Source organism: Alexandromys fortis, unplaced genomic scaffold (assembly GCF_014885135.2).
Source record: "Alexandromys fortis isolate MF-2015 unplaced genomic scaffold, M_Fortis_MF-2015_v1.1 scaffold_51, whole genome shotgun sequence".
NCBI lineage: Eukaryota > Metazoa > Chordata > Mammalia > Rodentia > Cricetidae > Alexandromys > Alexandromys fortis.
This window is the reverse complement of record NW_026067925.1, coordinates 7049840-7071742: the sequence shown is the minus strand read 5'-3', so window position 1 is coordinate 7071742 and position 21903 is coordinate 7049840. Positions and strand designations below refer to the sequence as shown.

At 40.8% G+C, this 21903-nt stretch overlaps 1 protein-coding gene across 1 annotated transcript; it reads left to right on the top strand.

Moving 5' to 3' along the window:
* Positions 1 to 88: 88 nt before the first annotated feature.
* Positions 89 to 21425, top strand: Tfb2m (transcription factor B2, mitochondrial). The gene is made up of 8 exons (XM_050142826.1): positions 89 to 538; positions 1415 to 1503; positions 3325 to 3475; positions 8967 to 9115; positions 13641 to 13730; positions 15396 to 15458; positions 16491 to 16651; positions 20409 to 21425. The coding sequence occupies exons 1-8, from the start codon at positions 226 to 228 to the stop codon at positions 20584 to 20586; spliced, it is 1194 nt and encodes a 397-aa protein (XP_049998783.1). The 5' UTR covers positions 89 to 225; the 3' UTR covers positions 20587 to 21425.
* Positions 21426 to 21903: the final 478 nt, after the last annotated feature.

Here is a 21903-nt window from a genome sequence, read left to right as displayed (position 1 = left end):
CGGACACACCCGGATAGTCCACTCACAGGCGTCTGGGGGCGGAGCCTGGGCGGAAGCGGAAGCGAGTGAAGAAAGGGCTGATGCTCCGGCGTTCGCATGCGCCGTGTGTAGTGTTTTCTTCCGCCCGGCCTGGTGTGGCTGTGTGATGTTGCACGTGGGATGGCATGCTCCTTGTTTTTCGCAGAAGCTGCCCTAACTGGTGGTTGTGGCGGACGATAGAGGAGGATGTGGGGCGCGGCGATGGGGCTGCCTCCGCGGCTGGCGCTGTCAGTGCTGGCTGGTCGCGGTCGCTCTTGCACTCTGGGGTCTGGAGCTGCAACGCGGAAGGACTGGCAAGCGAGGAACCGTCGTGGCTTCTCTGAGTTCTACCAGCAGCCGTTATTTGATCCTGATTTAGAGGAGTCACCCTTTTATGCACCCAAGGGTCGAGCCGAGCCTACGCGTCACGTAGCAAATAAGAAATTGGCCAGGGACCTGGCACGACACCTGCTGGGGTTCCAAAAACCATCCCGTCAACTTATACTAGAGTGCAACCCAGGTGAGATGAGCAGAAGTTTGCTCTTAACCTTTACACCCCTAATTTTCTAAGTTATGTTTATTTATTGTGTTTTAGTTCAGAAAACCTAGCGAGAGTCACTTCTCTTCTTACACCATTGTGGGATCTCAATGATGGAAATGAGGCTGTCAGGCTGGACGCCAGGTGCCCTTGCCCTCTGAGCGTTCTCATTGGTCCCGAATTGTACTTTTTTCTTTTTCAAGCACCACTTCTTGCAGAAAGTCGGTTCCGTTTAGACTAGACAGTAGTTTTTATGACGAAACATTCAGATACTCCATGAGTCAGAAGTAAGCCACAATCTCATATACTGGTTTTTCTTCAAAGGAATAGTGGGGTTTTTGAGGAGTGTTAAGTTTTGCTGTCACTGACAGCCGGCAGTGCTCTGCTACTTACCTGGTGGGATATTGTGCCTAATCATCTTTTTACATGTGTAAAAAGAATCATATCTGGGAGTGTTGTGAGATTTAAAACTTGTGTAAAACTCTGCTTTGGAAGAGACTGTGGCCAGGCATGGTAACACAAACCCTTAATCCCTGCAGAGGCAAGCTGATCTCTGAGTTCAAGTCCAGCCTGATCGACATAGCTAGTTCCAGGACAGTCAGGGCTACATAAAGAGAGACCCTATCTCAAAAATAAATAAATAAATAAATAAATAAAAATAAAACAAAACTAAACAAAATAACAACAAAAAAAGGAAAAATATTAAGATGGGCTTGATGGTACACACCTTTAATTTCAGCATTAGGTTGTCAGTGCCAGGCCCATCTCTATGAGTTTGAGGCCAGCCTGGTCCACATAGTGAGAGAGACTATGTATGTTGTTTATTTTGCAAATAAAACTTTTCTGTTAATATTCCAGGTCCTGGAGTCCTGACTGAGGCATTACTTAGAGCCGGTGCTAGAGTGGTTGTCTTTGAAAGTGAAAAGTCTTTTTTTCCACATTTAAAGGTATATTTTCTAAATGTAGTTCCTAAAGTAATTTGTTGTTCCCTCCACTAACTTTGAGTGGGTTAAAGAAGTGAAATTAAGCATAGTTTCTTCTTACGGACTTTTAGGGACCATGTCTGCTATCTCCAAAGACTAGGACCCATTGTGTCTTCAGCGCTTGTTGAGTAACTAAGAGCTTGCATGTTCTAGGATCTGTTTTCTAGTTCCTATTGGGGCCCAGAAAATGATACCTCACAGTTTGACACATTGACATGCTGAGTATTTTGAAATAAAAGACAGTTGGAAGCCTGCAGACGTAGCTTCAGAAAGAAGGTGTCTCTACCTCCCTATTTCTTTACTTCTTTCTTTTCCCCCTTCAAATCAAACCAGAACTCCTATTCCCCAAGGACAGTCCCGGAAACTAGGACCCCCTCCTGGCCGGGCAAACCACAGCCTGTGATGATGTGTTGTGATAGCTAGATCACCTGTCTGTGCCAGTTTCCTGACAGCATGGAGAATGACTGGTTGACTATGAAGTGCTGTGTGACAAAAAAAAAAAATTGTGGAAATAGCTAAGATAGCCAAAGACAGAATTTTTTAAAAAATGAACTTTTGAGTAGTGAGTTGTTTTTGGCCTTTGGTGTGGTTATGCTCAGTGGTAGAACAATTATTTGGCCTCACACACAAAGTCTGTGATACAAACCCCAGTGATGAAAGCAAGCCTGGCAGGTTAGGTGCCGCATGCCTTTAATCCCACAAGTCTGGCACAGTGGCAGAGTCACTAGATTCCAAGGCTAACCTAGCCTACATTGGGAATTTCAGACCGGACAGGGCTACTAAGATTTTTTTTTTTTAGGCTATGGTAGCCCAGGTTGGCCTCAGCTTCACAGACCTCCTCTTTCCTTCTGCCTCCCAAGTGCAAGTACCTGTTATGTGGGGGCAGAGGCAGAAGAATCACCCAAAGAGGCCAGTCTCATCTACATAGTGAGTTCCAGCCCAGCCAACGCTACCTAGGGAAGCCCAGTTTTAACATTCATTTCCCACACCCTCCAAAGGAGACAGCTTTATAAACAACTAATGCAATTAACAAAAAGAAAGGAAAAATTGTTGTTGAAAAAAATTTTTTTTAAATTTCAGGGTTTTTTTTTTTTTTTTTTTTTGAGACAAGGTTTCTCTGTGTGTTCTAACTGTCCTGGAACTCCCTGTGTAGACCAGGCTCACCTTACCCACCTGCCTCTATCTTTTGAGTGCTGGGGCTAAAGATCTGGGCCACCATGCCTGGCTTGGTTTTGTTTTTTAATGTACTTGTGGTTGAATCCAGGGCCTTATGCGTGCTACATAAGTACTGTACTTCTGATCTCCGCAGGTCCCAGGGAAGGTTACTTTTGTTTCAAAGCTGTTGCCCTTTGGTCGTTTTTTCCTGCAGCAGTTGATTTTTAGGTCCTCTGTTAAATTTGCAGTACATTAAGAATATTTGTACCTTCACATAGGATCGTTGGATTTCTTATTTGAGGTGCTGTAGTGCCTCCCTGGGCCTTGTGCATGTTGGGTGTAGGCTCTGTCATTGAGCTTTATACATCCCAGCCCTTGAATTTTAAGACCAGATCTCACTATATTATGTAGTCTGGTCTTAAACTTATTGTGTAACCCAGGCCCTTCTAGAGTTTGTCATTCTCCTGTCTCAGTTTCCTGAGTGATGAGATTGCAGATATGCCCCATTGTGCTCAGCTATTTTTTGAATTTTTTTTCTTATTTTTTGGGGTAGAGCTTTGACTTGTAGCACAGTGTACATGATAGAACTTCTAATGTCCCCTGTCCCCTGTCCCCTCCTCGTCTCTTCAGTCCTTAAGGAAGTATGCGGAAGGAGAGCTGCGAGCGATTAACTGTGACTTCTTTAAGGTGGATCCTAGACATCAGGAAATAATAAAACCAGAATACAACTCACAGGTCATTTTTCAAGATTTGGGAATAAAAGCGGTTCCTTGGACAGCAGGTAATTTTTGTCATTCACTAAAGCTAATTCTTTATAAACAGCTATTTCTTTACCAGTGTGGCTCATTTGTTTACTGGATGTACATGCAATATATAAAGAGATTTAGATTGTTCAGTTAATAAGCAAGTGGTGTTACACTAAGCTTGCCATTCCTTTTCTCTGCTTGTGAATAACCATTTAATTTCTGTACAGGATAAGTTATGTACTAAGGGGGAGGCTTAGTTACTGTGTTCTATTTGTATATATTCATTGTACATGAGACTGTATTACATAATAATTTTCTTGTAAATATATGTTTAAATAAGTGTCGTTCATATAAATTTCCTTTCATATCACCTTGTCTTAGGGTTTGTATTGCTGTGGAGAGACACCATGACAACCGTGGGAACTCTTATAAAGGAAAACATTTATTGAGGTGGCAGCTTACAGTTTCAGAGATTTAGTCCATTATCATCATATCATGATGGGGTCATGGTGGCCGGGAGTTATAGCATTGTTCAGGCAGACGTGCTGCTGGAAAATTCTACATGTAGATCCAAAGGCAACAGAAAGTGAACTGTCTCACTGGGTGTGGCTTAAGCACATATGAGACCTCAAAGCTCACCTCTGCACTGACACACTTCCAAGACCACACATACTCCAAAAAGGCCATACTTCCTAATAGTGCTATTCCCAAACCACCACATACCTTTTTATTTAAAATTCTTTTAAAGATTTATTTTGTGTGTATACATGTTCTGCCTGTATGTTTGTTTATACACCATATTCATGTAGTGCCCATGGAAGCCAGAAAAGGGCTTGAATCCTCGGAACTGGAATTTTAGACAGTTATAAACAGTTGTCAGCCACCATGTGGGTGCAAGGAATTGATTAATGTCCTACAAGAGCAGCTTGAACCTCTGAGCCATCTCTGCAGCCCCTCCCCATATTCCCCCTTTCACCTGTTTTGCTACTATACTTCATTCTCTTATAGCTTTGCTTCTATTTTCAGATCATAGTATGTATACATGATTTTTATGTTCCTATGTAAAATCTAATAACTACATATGAGGAAAACAAGATATTTGTCTTCTGGGGCTGGCTTAATTTGCTTAATATGATAATCTCCAGTTTCTTCCATTTCTTTGCAAATGACATGACTTTGCTTTTTTTTATGTTGTTTTTGTTTTATTTTTTGTTTTTTTGAGACAGGGTTTCTCTGTGTAACATTCCTAGCTGCCCTGGTACTAGGTCTTGTAGACCAGGCTGGCCTAACTCACAGAGATCAGCCTGCCTCCTCCTCCCGAGTGCTGGGATTAAAGGCGTGTGCCACTATTGCCCAGCTCATAACTTTTGTTTTTATGACTGAAAAAAATGGCCTTGTGCATTGTAGTTAGTTTAAATGCATTAATAATAAATTATGATGCCTTCTTAATGGATTGTTCCATTAATCAGTACAAAGTGACCTTTAATCTCTTCCAACTTGTTTGTGTTTGAAGTCTGTTCTGTCAAAACAGGAGCATTTGCTTGGAGCACCTTCTCCATTCTTTCTCCCTAGGTTTGCATATCTCTGTCTTTGATCTGAGGTCTGGTTCTTAGAAGCAACAAATAATGAGATCCTGTTTTTGTTGTTGCTTTTTTGTTTCTTGAGGAGGCATTTTGGTTTGTTTGTTTGCTTGCTTGCTTTCTTGTTTAGAAAGGTTCTCACTATGTAGCCTTGACTGGTCTGAACTAAGCCTCAAACTCATAAAGATCCATTTGCCTCTGTCTTGATGCTGGGATTAAAGGTATGCCCACCACACCTGACTTAGGTCCTATTTTTAAATGCAGTTTACTGATCTATACCTTTTGATTGGGGAATTTAGGCTACTAACACTTAGTTTTATTATTGAAAAGTATCTATCCCTGCTATTTTATTGATCTTGTGGTGTTTTCTTTCTCTCCTTTGCTTAACTGCTGTTTCTAGTGTATTTATTCTTTCCTTTCGCCTCCTAGATGTTTTATCTTTCTCTTTCAGTCTGAAGAATTCCTTCAGGCATCTTCTGTAGGACTGCCTGGCTTAGTGGCTATGATTCCTTTAGTCTGCTCTTATCATGTAATGCTTTTCTTTCTCTTTTGGTGTTGACAAAGCTTTGTTGGGTGCAATATTCTGGGTTCACAGTTGTCATCTTTTAGAGACTGAAATGTCATCCCAAGCCCTCCTGTCTTAGTTTCTGTTGAGACATCTGCTGTTACTCTGCTGGCTTCATTTACGTGCAGCCTGCCATTTCTCTCTTGCAGCTTTCAAAAGCTTTCTTTGTTCTCTATAGTGAGTGGGTTTTTTGTTTGTTTGGTTTGGTTTTGGTTTCTTGAGACAGAGATTCTCTGTGTATCCCTGGCTGTTACAACCCACTACCGTAGACCAGGCTGGCCTTGAACTCCAAGATCAGCCTGCCTTTGCTTCCCAGATTAAAAGCATGACCACCACGAGCTGAGCATTTTGACTGACATGAAGTAGAAAAGTTCTTCTCTGGTCTTGTCTGTTTGGTGCTCTAAATGCATTATTAATTGAATGGGCATGTCTTTCCCTAGGTTCTGCTATGATTTTAATTAAAATATTTTCTATGCCTTTAGCATGAATCATTCTTTTATGCACGTGATTTGTAGATTTGGTCCTTTTTATAGTTTCTGCAGATCTCACATGTTCTGTTGATACCTTCCAGTTAATTTATTTGTATCATTTTTCTGAATATTCCAATTTCTCTCCTTTATCTTGAGCCCAGACAGTGCATCTTCACATGGTCTGTTCTACCAGTTAGGCTTTCCAGGAGATTTTTATTTGACTTACGGAGTGTAATATTTCTTTTTTTTTTTTAAATATTTATTTATTATGTATACAATATTCTGTCTGCGTGTATCCCTGCAGGTCAGAAGAGGGCACCAGATCTCATTTCTGATGGTTGTGAGCCACCATGTGGTTGCTGGGAATTGAACTCAGGACCTTTGGAAAAGCAGGCAATGCTCTTAACCACTGAGCCATCTCTCCAGCCCATGAGTTTAATATTTCAAGTATTTTTTAAAGTATTTCTATCTACTTACTGAATTTCAATTTATATCCTTACTTAATCTTATTTCATTAAGCCATTGTGTTCTCTTGGAATTTGTGCAGGAATTTATTGGTATCCTCTTTTGATTTCTTTGGGTATACTTGCAGCCCCTAGTGTACCTCTAAAAGTAGAACAGTGTCTGCAGAGATAAACACCGTCAAAGGGTAGGCCCACTGACAGTGGTGAACATATAATAGAGTCAAATACACAATTCCTTTTAAATGCCAATCATTTTAGTAAGTACAGGAACACTGGTGCTGTCTGTATTAAGATATTAATCTCAGTGAGTATGTATGAAAAGGAAAAGGTAAAGATTGGTGATTAGGATTGAGTCATTGAGAAAAGAAGAGGGGGAAATAAAAGGGTAAAAATAGGAGCTGCAGGATTTCAGTGAAGTAATTTTAGCTAAGGTTAGACTAAGTAGAGGTAAAGAAATCCAGTGGCGGAGAGTGGCTAGAGAGATGGGTGGTTAACAGCACTTGCTGCTCCTCCTGAGGCCTAGAGTTTGGTTCCTAGTATTCATGTGGGCAGTTCACAGCTGTCTGTACTAACAGCTCTAGGAGAATCCTTGTGCACCTGCACCCAACATGTGTGCAGAAACACACATCTGTGCATAACTTTGAAATAATGGAAATAAATATTAAAAATAGACAAATTGTCAAACCTAAAAGATTAAACAAGTCCCAGCTGTTCGGAGGCTGAGACACAGGGACCCCACAAGCCAGTTTATATCCCATGTGCTTTGTACAAACCTGTGGAAATAAAGAAGAGTGGAGAACGGGGTAGAAGGACAAAATTAGCCTGCTAAATCATGGTTGAGTATTAAACAGATGAGCGTGAAGAGGAAAGATCTGGTTGGGGATAGAGAAACTGCCTGCAGTCTCACCTGATTATTGCCGTGCACTTGGACGCCTGTCGCTGTCCAGGGTATCCTTCCACATCAGGTCACAGAGCTCATTCCGCTGGGCATCCTTCACAGGTCTGCTCATACAAAACGTCACACCTAAGGTAGGCGCCTTCAGGAGTCCAGTTTCAAATGCTTATCCCTCTCCTGGGCTGCATTTCCAGGTGTCTAGGGTGTGCCGCCCGACACAAGCGTCTGTGTTCTCATAAAGACTCTCAACCAGGTAACCATCTCACTGAATACTGCATGGCTCTAATTCAGATTTCTTCCCCCACTGTAGTTCCATGGCTCTTTCTGGGAAAAAATTGGGGCAAATTAGAGACAGGACTAAGCTGGTAGCTCAGCGGGAGGGTTTTGTTTGTTCATTTAATGTGCTTGTATGTAAGTATGTGCATGTACATATGGGTGCCCTCAAAAGCCAGAAAAAGGCATCAGATCTACTGGAGCTGGAATTATAGATCACCGTGAGACACCCAAGGTGAGTGCCGGGAACCAACTTCGAGTCCTGTAGAAAAGCACTAAATGCTCTTAACTGCTGAGCCATCTCTCCAGCTCCTAGAATCTTTAAAATGGTGGGGTTTTGCTACTCCATGAGTGCCAAGAGGAAAGAGTATCTTTTCCTAGTATCTCCTCCTCCTGTCATTGCCATAGGCAGCTGTCTTAGTTAGGATTTTTATTGTTGTGCTGAAACTCTATGACCAAAGCAACTTGGGGAGGAAAGGGTTTGTTTTGCTTACATTTACACATCACTGTTCTTTGTGGAAGGAAATTGGGACAGGAGCCTGGAGGAAGGAGCTGGTGCAGAGGCCATGGAGGGGTGCTGCTTACTGGCTTGCTCCTCATGACTTGTTCCTGCTTTTTTATAGAGGACCACGAACCCAGGAATGGTACCACCCACAATGACTGGGCCCTTCCCCCATCAATCACTATTTTAAAAATATTCTCTATAGGCCTGTCTACAACCTGGTCTTATGAAGGCGTTTTCTCAATTGAGACTCCCTCCTCTCTGATGATTCCAGCTTGTGTCGGGTTGACTTATAACTAGCTAATGCAGCAACTTTTGTGTTCTTCATTTTTTTCTCTTTATGTATGTGTACATATTCTTGTTTGTGCACATGTACATGTGTATGCATGTGGAAGCCAGAGTTTGATGTTGAGTGTCCTCCTCCATCGCCCCAGGTTTCTCACTGAACCTGGAACCTGTTTAGGTAGACTGGAATTAGGCTCTCACACCTGCGCAGTAAACCTGTCTCTGAGCCCTCTCCCTAGCCCCGCACAATTTCTCATTAGTCATTTCTAAACTAGACATTTGGGGGGGAGTTGCCCACCTCTTCTTACAGTGTCACCCAGCTGTTGTGTTATTTCCCTAGTGATTCTAGCGCATCATACCTACATGGCATCTACCATCTTGGATCCTTAATTGAAATAGTTACCATTGTTAACTTGCTTTGCATCAGTAAAATGTGGCCATAGGAAAAAGTTTTAAGAAACTTATGCACATCTGTGCTTGTATCCCTAACAGGTGTTCCTATAAAAGTATTTGGAATCCTACCTAATAAATACGAAAGACGAATACTTTGGAAAACTCTGTTTGATATGTATTCCTGTGACTCTATATTCAGATACGGACGAATAGAGCTGAATCTGTTTGTTACGGAAAAAGAATTCCAGGTGGGTTGTGAACAGGTGACTTGTGTTGCTGTGAGAGTGTACTGTAGAGAATGCTGTAATCTTCTGAGGAACTTCAGCTGAATTTTTATTTGGGGTCCCTGACATTTGAGAGTTTCAATTATTTTACAATGTACAGTTAGTTCAGTGGCATTAAATATATTTATATTACACATCCAGTACTTGCTGTCTAGCTCTAAAATTTTTTATTTCTGTGTATGAGTGTTCTGTCTTTCTAGACATCAGATCCCATTACAGATGGTTCTTAGCCACCATGTAGTTTCTGGGAATTGAACTCAGGACCTCTAGAAGAGCAACCAGTGCTCCTAACCACTGAGCCATCTCTCCAGCCTATCCAAAAATTTTTAGATTTTCCAATGAACACTTAGCTCCCCATGCTTTCATTTCCTCAGGCTCTAGTAACCGTTTTCCTGGCACCGTCTGTGAGCTTGGCTTGAGTCAGCCTGTATTTGTCCTTTTGTGGCCGCTTTATCTCACTTAACATAATATCTTCAAGTTCATCTGTGTTATAGTGTGTTGAAGTTTCTTTTTTTTCTTTTTAAGCTGAATATTATTCAGCTATATGAACTCAGTAACTTGTATCTATTCATTCGTAAAAGAACACTTAGCTGCTTCCACCTCTCAAATATTATGATTAAAGCTTCCACAGAAGCCGGGCAGTAGAGGTGTACACCTTTAAAACCAGCACTCAGGAGGAAGAGGCAGGCGGATATCTGTGATGTCGAGGCCAGCCTGGTTTACAAAGTGAGTTCCAGAACAGCCAGGGCTGTTACACAGAGAAACCCTGTCTCGGGGGGGGGGGGGGGGGGGGGGGGGCCCGCAACCACACTATTTCGTTTGTTTGTGGGGGGGGGGGGGGGGGGGGGGGGGGGGGGGGGGGGGGGGGGGGGTGCCACATACACAAGTCCTTGCTTTCAGGTTGTGACAGGGTGGTGTGCAGGTGGATATAAACTTTTTTCTTTCTTTACTCTATTTTATTTATTCATTGATGTACTTGTTTGAGAAGGGGCCCTCAGTAGGACTGTTTTCCATTTGTCTGGACTAGTCGGCCAGTAAGCCCCGAGATCCTTCTGTCTCCACTTCCTGATAAAGATTCAGGCGTGAACTGCTGCTGTGCCTGGCTTTTCTGTGGGTGCTGAGGGTCATCCTCAGGTTCTCATGCTTTTGTGGCAAGCACTGTACCACCCAAGCTGTCTCCCCAGCCCTTGCTTTCAGTGGTTTAGTTCATATAAGTAGAACTAGGATTGCTAGGTCATGTGGTAATTCTACATTTAACTTTTTAAGGACGTGCCATGCTACCTTCTTTGTAGATACATTTTACTTTTCCAACAGTAGGATACAAGTATTTAGAATTTTTCCATTATCATACTTGTATTTTTTATTTAATTTTGTGAGGTTCTTTTTGTTTGTTTTGATTTGTAGGGTTTTTTTTTTTTTCCAGAAAGGGTTTTCTGTGTAATAGCCCTGGCTGTCCTGAACTTGCTGTGCTTGCACTCACAGAGATCTACCTGCTTCTGCCTCACAAGTGCGGAGATTAAAGGGGTGTGTCACCACAGCCAGCTAATTTTGTGTTTCTTATTAGTGTATAAGCATGAGTGCGTATATACCACACCATATGTGTGGGAGCCAAAGGTGTCCAGGGATCGAACACAAGTCAGCAAGCTTACCCAGCCGCGTCGTCCCGCTGGCCTTTCTTTGTTTTTTTTTTTTTNTTTTTGTTTTTCGAGACAGGGTTTCTCTGTGGTTTTGGAGCCTGTCCTGGAACTAGCTCTTGTAGATCAGGCTGGTCTCGAACTCATAGAGATCTGCCTGCCTCTGCCTCCCGAGTGCTGGGATTAAAGGCGTGCGCCACTACCGCCCAGCCTTTCTTTGTATTTTTGATACCCTCTCATAATTGGATGAAGTCGAGTTTCATTATGTTAGTGTTTTCCTAATGGCTAGTTAGGTTGAACATCTTTTTTATTTACAAGCAGAGTCTGTGAACATCTTTTGTCCTCTTCATCACCTTGACTGACGTTATCTTTGATAGGAGGGTACATCAACACTTCTTTCCATTAAAAATGAAATTCACGACCCAATGAAAACAGCAGAGGAAGTTGATTTTATAGACAGAGGAGAACTGAAGAAAGCTAAACCAAAACAAGATAATCATTTCACAATTAATATTTCTAAAACAGAAATGGAATGCAGAACAATAGAAAGATAGCAAGTTGGTTACCACTGTGTTCTTTCAGATGACCTTTATAACGATTAATACAGAAGGACAGTTGTTATGTTGGCAAGTTGTCCCTGGCGTGTTTGGGAACTTCGGCTGCTCCTGATTTCCGGGAAAAGCAAATAAGCAGCATGGGTTCACCTTGGTGGCATGGAGCTCAAGACTGTGGCTCCAGTTTAACTTTTAGTCTGCTCTCGGGAGTCTAGTGCACAGACAGCAGCCTCTCTGCCTTTTCCTTTTGAGTGAGGAGCTGTCCTGCAGTCCTGAGTAGTGCTGTTAGGATCTGCTAAGGGATCACAGTGCTTCCTGTGCGTGAGCTTTGCTCCAGTATAATTGACAGTGTCCATTTGTCCATAATGGATCCCTAGGTAGGAATGCGGTGTAAGAAATGAGGGAGTGTCTCCTCACCCAGATAGTATATATTGGCTAACCATGTAGAATGAGAGCAGACAATCCTGACCCTTCATACATACGTATGTGCATATGTGCATACATAATACATAATTCATATATAGTATATAAACCAAAAATGAGAGCAAGGTATGTAAGAATGTTCTTCAGGTTGTAAGTTGACCACAGTGTGTGTGGTCCAACTATTTGGGAGGCACTTGGGGGTAGAGGAAGAAGGTTCAGGATCAAGGTCATCCCCAATCCTTGCAGACCAGCCTGAGCTGCGTGAGACCCAAAATTTTGTCTTGCTTTCAGTTTCTTTAACATGGACTTTTCTGCGAGATCCTTTCTCAGTGATACCTTCCATTAATAATAAGAATAATAACACTGATGGTATTATCCTTAATGTCCAGCAAGAGTCAGCTTTGCTGGGATGGTGGTGGCATGCCCCATAAATCCCAGCACTCAGGAGGCAGAGGTCAGCCTGGTCTACAGAGTGAGTTCCAGGACAGCCAGGGCCACACAGAGAAACCCCATCTCAAAAATACGATTAATAATTATTTTTTATTAAAAAGTCATTTTGTGTGTGTGTGCGTGTGTACACTCATATTCACTCACATGCGTTTACTTCATTGTTATCCATGTGGGAGTCAGGAGAAAACTTGGAAGTGTCATTTCCTCCTTCCACCATGTCGGTCCCAGGGATTGGATTCAGGTCCGCAGGCCTTCAGGCTTGGTGACCAGCATCTTTACCCAGTAAGCCATCTTACCATCCCCAGCCATAACAATTCTTAATTCTAACATACCTATCTTTCTCCATAGTACATGCTGTTATGTTGTATTGTTGTTAGATCCATAGTGTAGGAACTGTGTTGGTGGGTAAATGATGAGTTTCTCCTACTTATGTTTGTGTTTTTGAAACAATCTTGCTCTGTAATATGGGCTGGATATTGAACTCACTCTGTAGCCCAGGCCAGCCCTGAACTCAAAGGAACCCTACCTTAGTTTCGTTAGTGCTGCGGTTACAAGGTGTTTGCTACCATGTCTGGTCATTATACATTTTTTACTTTTTGCTTTTGTTAAATAAGATTTCCCTCTGAAAGTCACATTATTAAAAGCAATTTCATATGTAATAATTATTTTGAGATTTTATTTTTATTTCATGTGTATGATTGTTGCCGGAAATAATGTCTGTGTACCATATGCATGTAGTGCTTGAGGGGTCAGATGAGGGTGTGGAATTACAGACAGTTATAACATGTCATGTGGGTGCTGAGAATTGAACCTGAGTCCACTGGAAGATCATCAAGTACTCTTAACTGCTGAGCCATCTTTTTGGCCTGTGGTTTTGTTTACATTTTTATTTAGATGCATGTATTTATGCCATGTGTGCGTGTACTTGGCAGAGGCTAGAAGGTGTTGGAGCTAGAGTTACAGGCTCAACAATTCTTGATGCACAATTTAATAGCTCACAGTTTGAGTTCTGAGTGGCATTTTGTCTGTGCCAGGAACCAAATTCCAGTCCTCAGAAAGAGCAGCAAGTGCTCTTAACTAGCCCAGCCCATATACAGTCAATTTTGTATGTTGATACCATATGTTTTCAAAAAAGAAAACTCTGATTGAAAATCCTTAAGTTTAATGTTTTGTGCTTAGTTCTCATCTGTCTGGTTTGTTGAGACAGGGACTCTGTATGTAGTCCTGTCTGTCCTGGAACCTCACAGAGATCCTCCTACCTCTGTCTCCTGAGAACTAAGTTCAGAGGTGTATGCAACCACACCTGATCAATTCTCATTTTTTAATTTAAATTTCTAGATGCTATTAAGATGTTAAAGTTATGATCTGACATTTGATATTGATTATGAGTCTATGTAACATAATTTTGTCTTTTTTTTTCTTCACTAGAAACTGATAGCAACTCCTAAAAGGCCAGATTTATACCAGGTATTGAGTGTGCTTTGGCAAGTGGCTTGTGATATTAAGTTTATTCACATGGTGAGTAAAGTCTCCGATGCTGGGACAACTTTATAACTCAGAGGCTAATTTATTAAAAGACTTAATTTTATTATTTTTCAAAGTATTTAGTTTAGTTTTATTTTGAGATAAAACAAAACTAAATCTACCTGGTGTGAGTTCACAGAGATCCTCCTGCCTCTGCATCCTGAATTCTGGGATTAAAATCATACACTATCACCAGTTATTGAAAGGAGAGTAATGTTGATACTTCTTTGGCACCTTTTTTCTCTAATCATAAACGTAATACGACAATAAGGTGGTAGTGCTGTGCACACCTTTAATCCCAGCACTCGTGAGGCAGGGGCAGGTGGATCTCTGTGAGTTCGCGGCCCGCCTGGTCTACAGAGCTAGTTCCAGTACAACTAGGATGACTCATAGAAACCCTATCTCAGGAAAAAAAAAGAAAAAAAAAAAACAAGTAATATGACTAGCTCATGATAAAAGTAGGAAACTTACTGGGTGGTGATAATGCACACCTTTAATTTCAGCATTGGGGAGGCAGAGGTCGGCCTGATCTACAGAGCTAATCCCAGGATAGCCAGGGCTACACAACCTTGCCCCAAGAAAACAAACAAACAAACACAAGAGAATGAAACTTGGTTTGAGACATGCTCTACGAAAAGGAAATTTTGGGAATTAATACTGTAGTTCTATAGGACATACAGGACGTATTTTGGTCTTCTGTTTTTTTATGCTTTTCTTTTTTTCTTTAATATAGTGAATATCACATTGCCTTGTTTTATGAGACAGGGTTTCATTATATAACCCAGGCTCACCTCAGACTTTCCATCCTCCTGTCTCAGTATCTTAAGTGCTAGGATTATAGATGTATACCATCATATGTAGCTTTACCCAATATCTTACCTGTTACACAAAATATGCTGTTTGGATATTGTAGTTCAAATAGTCATTGTTAATACTTATTTAGCAATACCAGATAGGATTTGAACTGATTTATTCTTTTATTTGTGTGGGGGTTTTGGATTTGAACAAAGAGACAAGTGCTCAAATACAGAGTTACAGCCCTAGCCCCTAGATATGGTTGGTTTTTTATCTGGTTTTGTTAACAGGGTGGGGTTGACTGGATCTCATAGCCCAAGCTACATCTACCTCCTAAATACTAGGATTAAATTGTACACCACCATACCCAGATTTGCATAGGTATGTGGGGTTTTTTTTTTTTTTCAGTTTTTTTGTTTGTTTGGGTTTGTTTTTTTGGGGGGGGTAGTAATAACTTGTGGTGTTTGACTAAAGAGAACTAACAGAATTGAGGAGCCTTTGGCCTCATTTGAGATCTATGTAAGTGAAAGAATGTCCTGGGGTAGAGGAGATGGCTCAGTTGGTAAAGTGTTTACAGTACAAGCATGAGAACCTGAGTTCAATTCCCAGTACCCATGTAAAATAGAGCCCAAGGGCTTGGGGAGCCAGAGACAGGAGGATCCTTGGGGCTTGCTAGCCAGCTAGACCTACAGAATCCAAAGATCCAGGTTCTCTGAGAGACCCTTACTCAAAACTAATGTGGAGAGAACGATAGAGGAAAAGACCTGAAAACGGCTTCCACCCTCCACACACATGCCCATGTGCACACGTACCACATAGATCTACGGAAAGAAAGAAATATCTTCTCTGTTTTTCTTCCTCCAGGAACCTTGGTCGTCGTTTAGTGTATATACTGAAAATGGGCACTTAGAGAAGACAAAGCTTAGGGTAAGTACAAATGATGCTATTCCCATGTATCACATTTATTTTCTTTAAGATTGTCTTCAGAGGCTAGAGAAACATCTACCCCACAAAAAAGGATTATCTTTTCTGTATTAAGTTTTTCAGTAATAAAGTTATGCATGCTTATGTTTGCACACACAGTAAATAAGTGTATGTTTAGAAAAAGATAAGGAAAAGGCTAGTCAATAATCATTTGTATTCTTGTATCTGCTAGTGGTTTTCCTTGAACATAGCAGCAACTTGATTCATGTTGATGTTGTGTCTGGGCTCTGATTTTACTATAACTACAACTCAGTACATTGTACTGAATTTCCAGTCTTGGAACCACTTGGTCCCAAATATCCAGCCACTGCTTCCAAATTATCACACAGAGACTTAATATACTTATAAATGCTCAACCAATAGCTTAGGCTTATTATTAACTAGCTCTTACACTTTAAGTTTTATTACTCTTTATGCTCGTGTCATGTGACAGTACCTTTTCTCATCACAGCATGCCCATCTTTCTCGGCTTCTGGCCAGTGTCTCTCTGCCCTTCTCTTTCCCTTTATCCTTACTTTGGTCACCCTGCCTATACTTCCTGCCTGGCTACTGGCCACTCAGCATTGTATTAAACCAATTTGAGTGACAAATCTTTACAGTGTATGAGAGGATTATTCCACAGCAATACACTTTAGTTATCTGTTTTAGATAAAGGACTCAGTCTGAGCTTGCAGCCCAGGAGGTGGTGAGTGGTTTGCTAGACACGCATTGGGTTTGCCCCACAGCTGAGCATTGGAGTAGGACCCTCACATCACCTCTGGTGGCAAATGTAAACAAGTCATATACAGAATAAAAAGCTCGTCCTTCTAGGTTACTTTCTGCTCAGAACTCTGACATGACCCGGGTTATAGAGTGTTAGGTCTTCAGTAAGAAAACCCAGAGACACTGGGGATGTGCAAGTGGCTTGGAGGAGTAAAGGTCAGTGTTTACCCTGCAATAGTTTATGACTAACGAAGTTATTTCTTTTCTGTCTAGGAATCATTAAAATCAATGAAACAAAATCTGTATTTTATTCAAATGACTCCTCGTAAAGGTTTATTTACAGAATACTTAAGTCCGTTGAATTATGATATATTTTTCCACATGGTAAAGCACTGCTTTGGGAAGCGCAGTGCCCCAGTAATACATCATTTAAGGTAAGTAGAATTTCAATGAAGACAAACTGTAAAGGTAGTGATTTAATGTGATTTTCTCCTGTGTTATAAGGTGGTTTTTCACATCTTGATTTAGAGTAAGATGTGCCCATGTTTATTTGCCTGTTAAAAATACTTCCTTCTAGACTGGAGAGATGATTGAGAAGCAGTTCACAAATGACTGTAATTCCAGTTCCAGGGGCTCCAACACCCCCTGCTTTGCCTCTGTGGGTGCCACACACACGACACGCACACACCTACCCATAAGATAAGATTTAAAAGGCAGTAAGTAAAGATACCTGTTTCCCTGTTGTGCATTATGTTTTCTTTTCTTTTTTAAATATTTATTTATTTATTATGTATACAATATTCTGTCTGTGTGTATGTCTGCAGGCCAGAAGAGGGCACCAGACCTCACTACAGATGGCTGTGAGCCACCATGTGGTTGCTGGGAATTGAACTCAGAACCTTTGGAAGAGCAGGCAATGCTCTTAACCACTGAGCCATCTCTCCAGCCCCTTGCATTATGTTTTCTACACCTCCCTCTGACTACTTGTTTGGCAGATGATTCAGGCTTCTTACTGACTAGCTCTACATATAAATTAGCCCATTTCTTATCATCTGTATATTGCCACATGCCCCATAGTTTACTAGTCATGGTCTGGCATATTATTCCTCTGGTGATTGTTGGCATCTCCCAGACTCTGCATTCTTTCACCCTGTCTCTCTGCTTGGACTTTCCGCCTAGCTATATTCTGCCCTGCCATAGGCTGAAGCAGCTTCTTTATTAACCAATGGTAATAAGACATATTTACAACATACAGAGAGGTATCCCACATCATTGTTCAGTGTATGTTTATTTTGTTTTTATGTCTATGCACACTTGTGCTATTCCTGTGTCCTTTGGAGACCAGAACAGCATTTGTATCCCTGGAGCTGGAGTCACAAGAGCTGCCTGACATAGGTGCTAAGAACTGAGCTCAGGTTCCCAAGAAGAGCATCACACACTCTTAACCACAGAGCCATCTCTCCAGTCAGTGTGATGTGTTATCCATTCACCTTGTAACTAGCAGTTCCTAAAGTGTTGTCAGAAGATGGAAAAAGTGTTAAAATAGTTATTTTAATTAATAGTCATTTACCATATAGCCTTAATGAGACTGTTAACTAGAAATGTTTATTTTTAGTTAATTTATTTGTTTAGTTATTTAGAGATTCAGTTTTATATAGCCCAGGCTAGCCTAACTTTCTGTACAGTCAGAGATGACTGAACTTCTGACCCTCCAGCCTTTACTTCCCAAGCACTGGGATTATAGGTATATAGATGTATACACCACACTATTTACACATAAACAGTAAGCCCGTCATCTCAACTCACAGGGGCAGGAGAATCAGTCACGTGAGTTCAAGGCCTGTATTGTAAATTGCAGATCAGACTGAGATAGAGAGTGAAAGCATCTTTAAAAAGCCTCCCACATAGGTTGTTGCACACTTTTAATCCCAGCACTTGGGAAGTAGAGGCAGGTGGATCTCTGTGAATTTGAGGTTAGTCTGATCTACACAGTGAGTTTCCATACCAGCCAGGGCTATGTGGTGAGATCCTATCAAAAAAAATAAAAAGATAAAATGTAAACTAGAATTTTTGTGAGGTTTGATTACACTACATTAAACTTAAATTGGTGTCTAGCTCTGAAATTTTAGGAACAACTATCCAGTCTCCTGAGTGCTAAGATTTTGGCTTAACATTTTATATAAGATATTTCTCATCCAAGCCAAGTATGGTAGTACATACCTATAATCCCAATACTTGAGAGGTTTCGGTCCCACCCAGATCCCCCAGTTGTTAAGTCCCAAAGAAACACACAGAAATCTACATTAATTAGCTCAGGCTTCTTATTAACTCTTACAACATAATAGCCCATAATTCTTGTCCGTGTCAACTACCTGGCTTGGTATCTTTTATCAGTGAAGCTTTCTCATCTTGCTTCCTATGCATCTGGATGACTGCTGCAGGCTGAGCTTTCCTCTTCCCAGAATTCTCCTGTTCTCGTTGCTCTGCCTATATTTCGTGCCTGGTTGCCCCACCTATATTTCCTACCTGGCTACTGGACAATCAGCATTTTATTAAAATACAAGTGACAAATCTTTATAAAGTACAAGATCATTGTTCTATAGCACCCCCCCTTTTTTCAAAACAATTCTGAATCTAATCTCCCATATTTAGCTTTCTTCCTGGCCATTATCCATAACAACTTGTAACCAACACTCTAAACAAAGAAAAATATCCATAGTCCATTTTTTGGAGTGTGTTTTTTTTAGACTACTTCCTGCTTATTGGGGGTGCTGATAATCTTATGGGGATCTAAATGAAAATTTGGGATTATGATCAAGTCCTGACTGGAGTATCCTGTGAGGCTTGATCATCTCAGCATTTTGAGTCTGTTCTGGATGTAGAACTCAGACATCTGGACCATCCACTCCTATTGGAGATTTCTCAGGGGACCTGATTTTTCTTAGCCAAGAATGAATTCACAGCCTCTCATTTCCTGTAGAAACAAAAAAACCTCTTCTCCAAAGTAACATATCTTTGACTTAAAGTTTGAAGTCAAAGCATTTCCAAAATATATATGTTCTATTAATCCAACAGCATTTAATCAAATGTCTTTTAGCAGCTGTTGTTCCTTCCTCAGCCATCAAACCATTCAAAGACAACACAATTAACATACATTATCCAGACTCTCTGTGTAGTTTCCATCTTTATGTGGCTTATTTTAAACTTTTTTTTTTTTTCAGACTAGGTTTCTCTGTGTATCTTTGGCTATCCTGGCACTCACTCTGCAGACCAGGTTGTCCTTGAACTCATAGAGACCAGCCTGCCTCTGCCCCTTAAATGTTGGGATTAAAGGTGTGTGCTACCACACCCAACTACTCTCTTTTTTATTTTAAGGACCTTATCCTTTTTTCTTTTCCAAGCCTACATATATTTTTAAACATACTGTAAACCATTTAGAGGTTTCTTTTGTCTGAATCTATCTTTACTGTATATCTCTCTTTTTCTGACCACATGAGTCTTTAATTTGCTAAGTGATATGGCTTTGATGGCTAGATCCACCCCATTCCTTAGCTTTCTGAGAGTCTAGCCTCACGGCAGAGGTACTGGCCGGAGCCATGTTTATTGCCATAACTCTATGGCGCTTCCTGAAGCATGCTGTTTGTTATGCATCAACACCATTTAAGTGTTTTGTAGCAGAGCTTCTTAAAAGGGCTGCAAGGTTTTTGCAGCTAAAGCTGAGTCAGGAAGCTTCTCTTAAATGAGACATGCGTGCCTCTAGCAAACAACCCACCTGAGAAAATGCTACCAAGGAGCCGTGCTTAACTCTGTTCTTTTTGTGTCTAGAATTCCTTCTCAAATTCTCTCAGGTTTTAAGTGGATTTAGTTGTTCACATTGACGCCATTTGTTAACAGAGGTTTCTGTCCTGCCCTGTCCCATAGCCGTTCAGTCCCAAAGGACCACACAGAGGTCTACATTTATTATAAACTGGTTGACCTATTAGGAGTTCAGAGTCACCCCAGCACAGAGGATTTACATATATTACATGTGTGTTGTGTGTGTGTGTGTATATATATATATATGTATATATTCTGAAGTAAATTTAATTATATAGGCTAGTCATCTTAATTGAATTTAGGAGGCAACTCTCTTAGACTTAATTGTTGTGAAAAGGGATTAATCATGTTTACTTGTTTGTTTGTTTGTTTTAGTTCATTGAGCACAGTTGAGCCAATTGATGTACTGAGGCAGGTGAGACTAAACCCTAGAGCGACAATTCTTCAAATGTATCCTCAAGACTTCAAAAGACTGTTTGAAGCTATAGAGAGGTCCGAGGACACTATCTTTAAATGGATCTACGATGAAGGCTTGGAGGACATTCAGGTCTAGGCAAACAGTCTACAAGCCATGAACTGGAGCTGCTTATCTATTTATTTGGAAATTATGAGACAAATGAAAACTGAATTTCAAGAAGTTAACACCCTTTCAACAGAAGAGAAATTATCCTCATCTGACACAAATGGGGCTGGTACTTTCTTCTGAAGTTGATACCTTTTGACACACTGGAAAAGACAGTGGCTGTGGTTTTATTCAAAACTGAATAAAATATAAAGTTCTCAGTTTGATCAGATAAAATTGTTTTTTTTTTTTTTTTAAAAATTACTATCTGCAGTAGATCAGTGGTAGAACACATACCTAATGTGTCCAAGGTTCTGGTTTTACGTTACTCTCTGCTATAGATCAATGGTAGAACACATACCTAATATGTCCAAGGCTCTGGTTTTGCTTCCTAGCACAGGAAATTTGAAAAAAAAAAATCTATTTACTGAACTATAAACTAAGTAGGTACAGGGTATTCCAAGTTGTAATTTAATTTCTTTAAAAAGTCTTTTGGCCAAACATCTTTAAATATTGCAATTTTTACCACTGCCAATTGCTTGCATTTTTTTCTAGTTTCTGTGCTGTAAAGCTTAGAAAAGGAACTGATTTGACCAGGCATGGTTCCTGGAACTTGGAAGGTAGCAGACCCATCAGTTCAGTGCCAGTGTTAAGTAAGGGTGAATGTGAGACCCCTTTGGCTAATAAGAGACCCTGTCAAACAAAACAATATAAACTTGTTTCAAGAAAGGGATGAGTTTATCTTTCTGTCTGTTGTAATGGATTGTCAGGTACTATACAATGTAATTGTTTAAACTTTTTTAGAAATAAAAAGGTTTTACATGATAAAAGTTTTGACTCTAAATGCATAAGTGAAATATTAAATTGACCCCAAACTTATTTACCTTAGTTCTATCATATGTAGTCAGTGTGCTATCAGTGAGTAATTCTGTCTGTAACTGAAATTTGAGGAGCTACCTCTGTAGTTGCAGTGGTGGCTAAGATGGAAGGGTTCAGCAGACAAGAGTTGGAGACCAGTCTGGGGGGTGGTGGGGTCAGGAACAGGTAGAGTGTTTATCTGGTCTTTATCAATAAAAACTCAGGAGTCAGGTATCAGGGTAAGAAACTGAATAATCAGAGGAGCAGCAGAAAAACAACCAGTGACAACACCTCTCTCTTCCTCCCCGCCTCTCTCTTTCTCATTCCTCAGTCCAAAAAGGACCAAGTCCTTCTCTAAGCCCCACCTGTCTATTTCCTGTGTCTATCGGTCCTCAGTACTCCAAAACCTCTATGGTTAATTTTGGTCAGCTAGTAGCTAACCCTGCACTC

What these genes read in the sequence shown, in the direction of transcription:
- Tfb2m (XM_050142826.1), top strand. Translation starts at nt 226, where the DNA reads ATGTGGGGCGCGGCGATGGGGCTGCCTCCGCGGCTGGCGCTGTCAGTG. An exon ending in AGCGGTTCCTTGGACAGCAG is followed by an intron (nt 3,476 to 8,966) that starts GTAATTTTTGTC and finishes TATCCCTAACAG; the next exon opens with GTGTTCCTATAAAAGTATTT. An exon ending in ATATTAAGTTTATTCACATG is followed by an intron (nt 13,731 to 15,395) that starts GTGAGTAAAGTC and finishes TTCTTCCTCCAG; the next exon opens with GAACCTTGGTCGTCGTTTAG.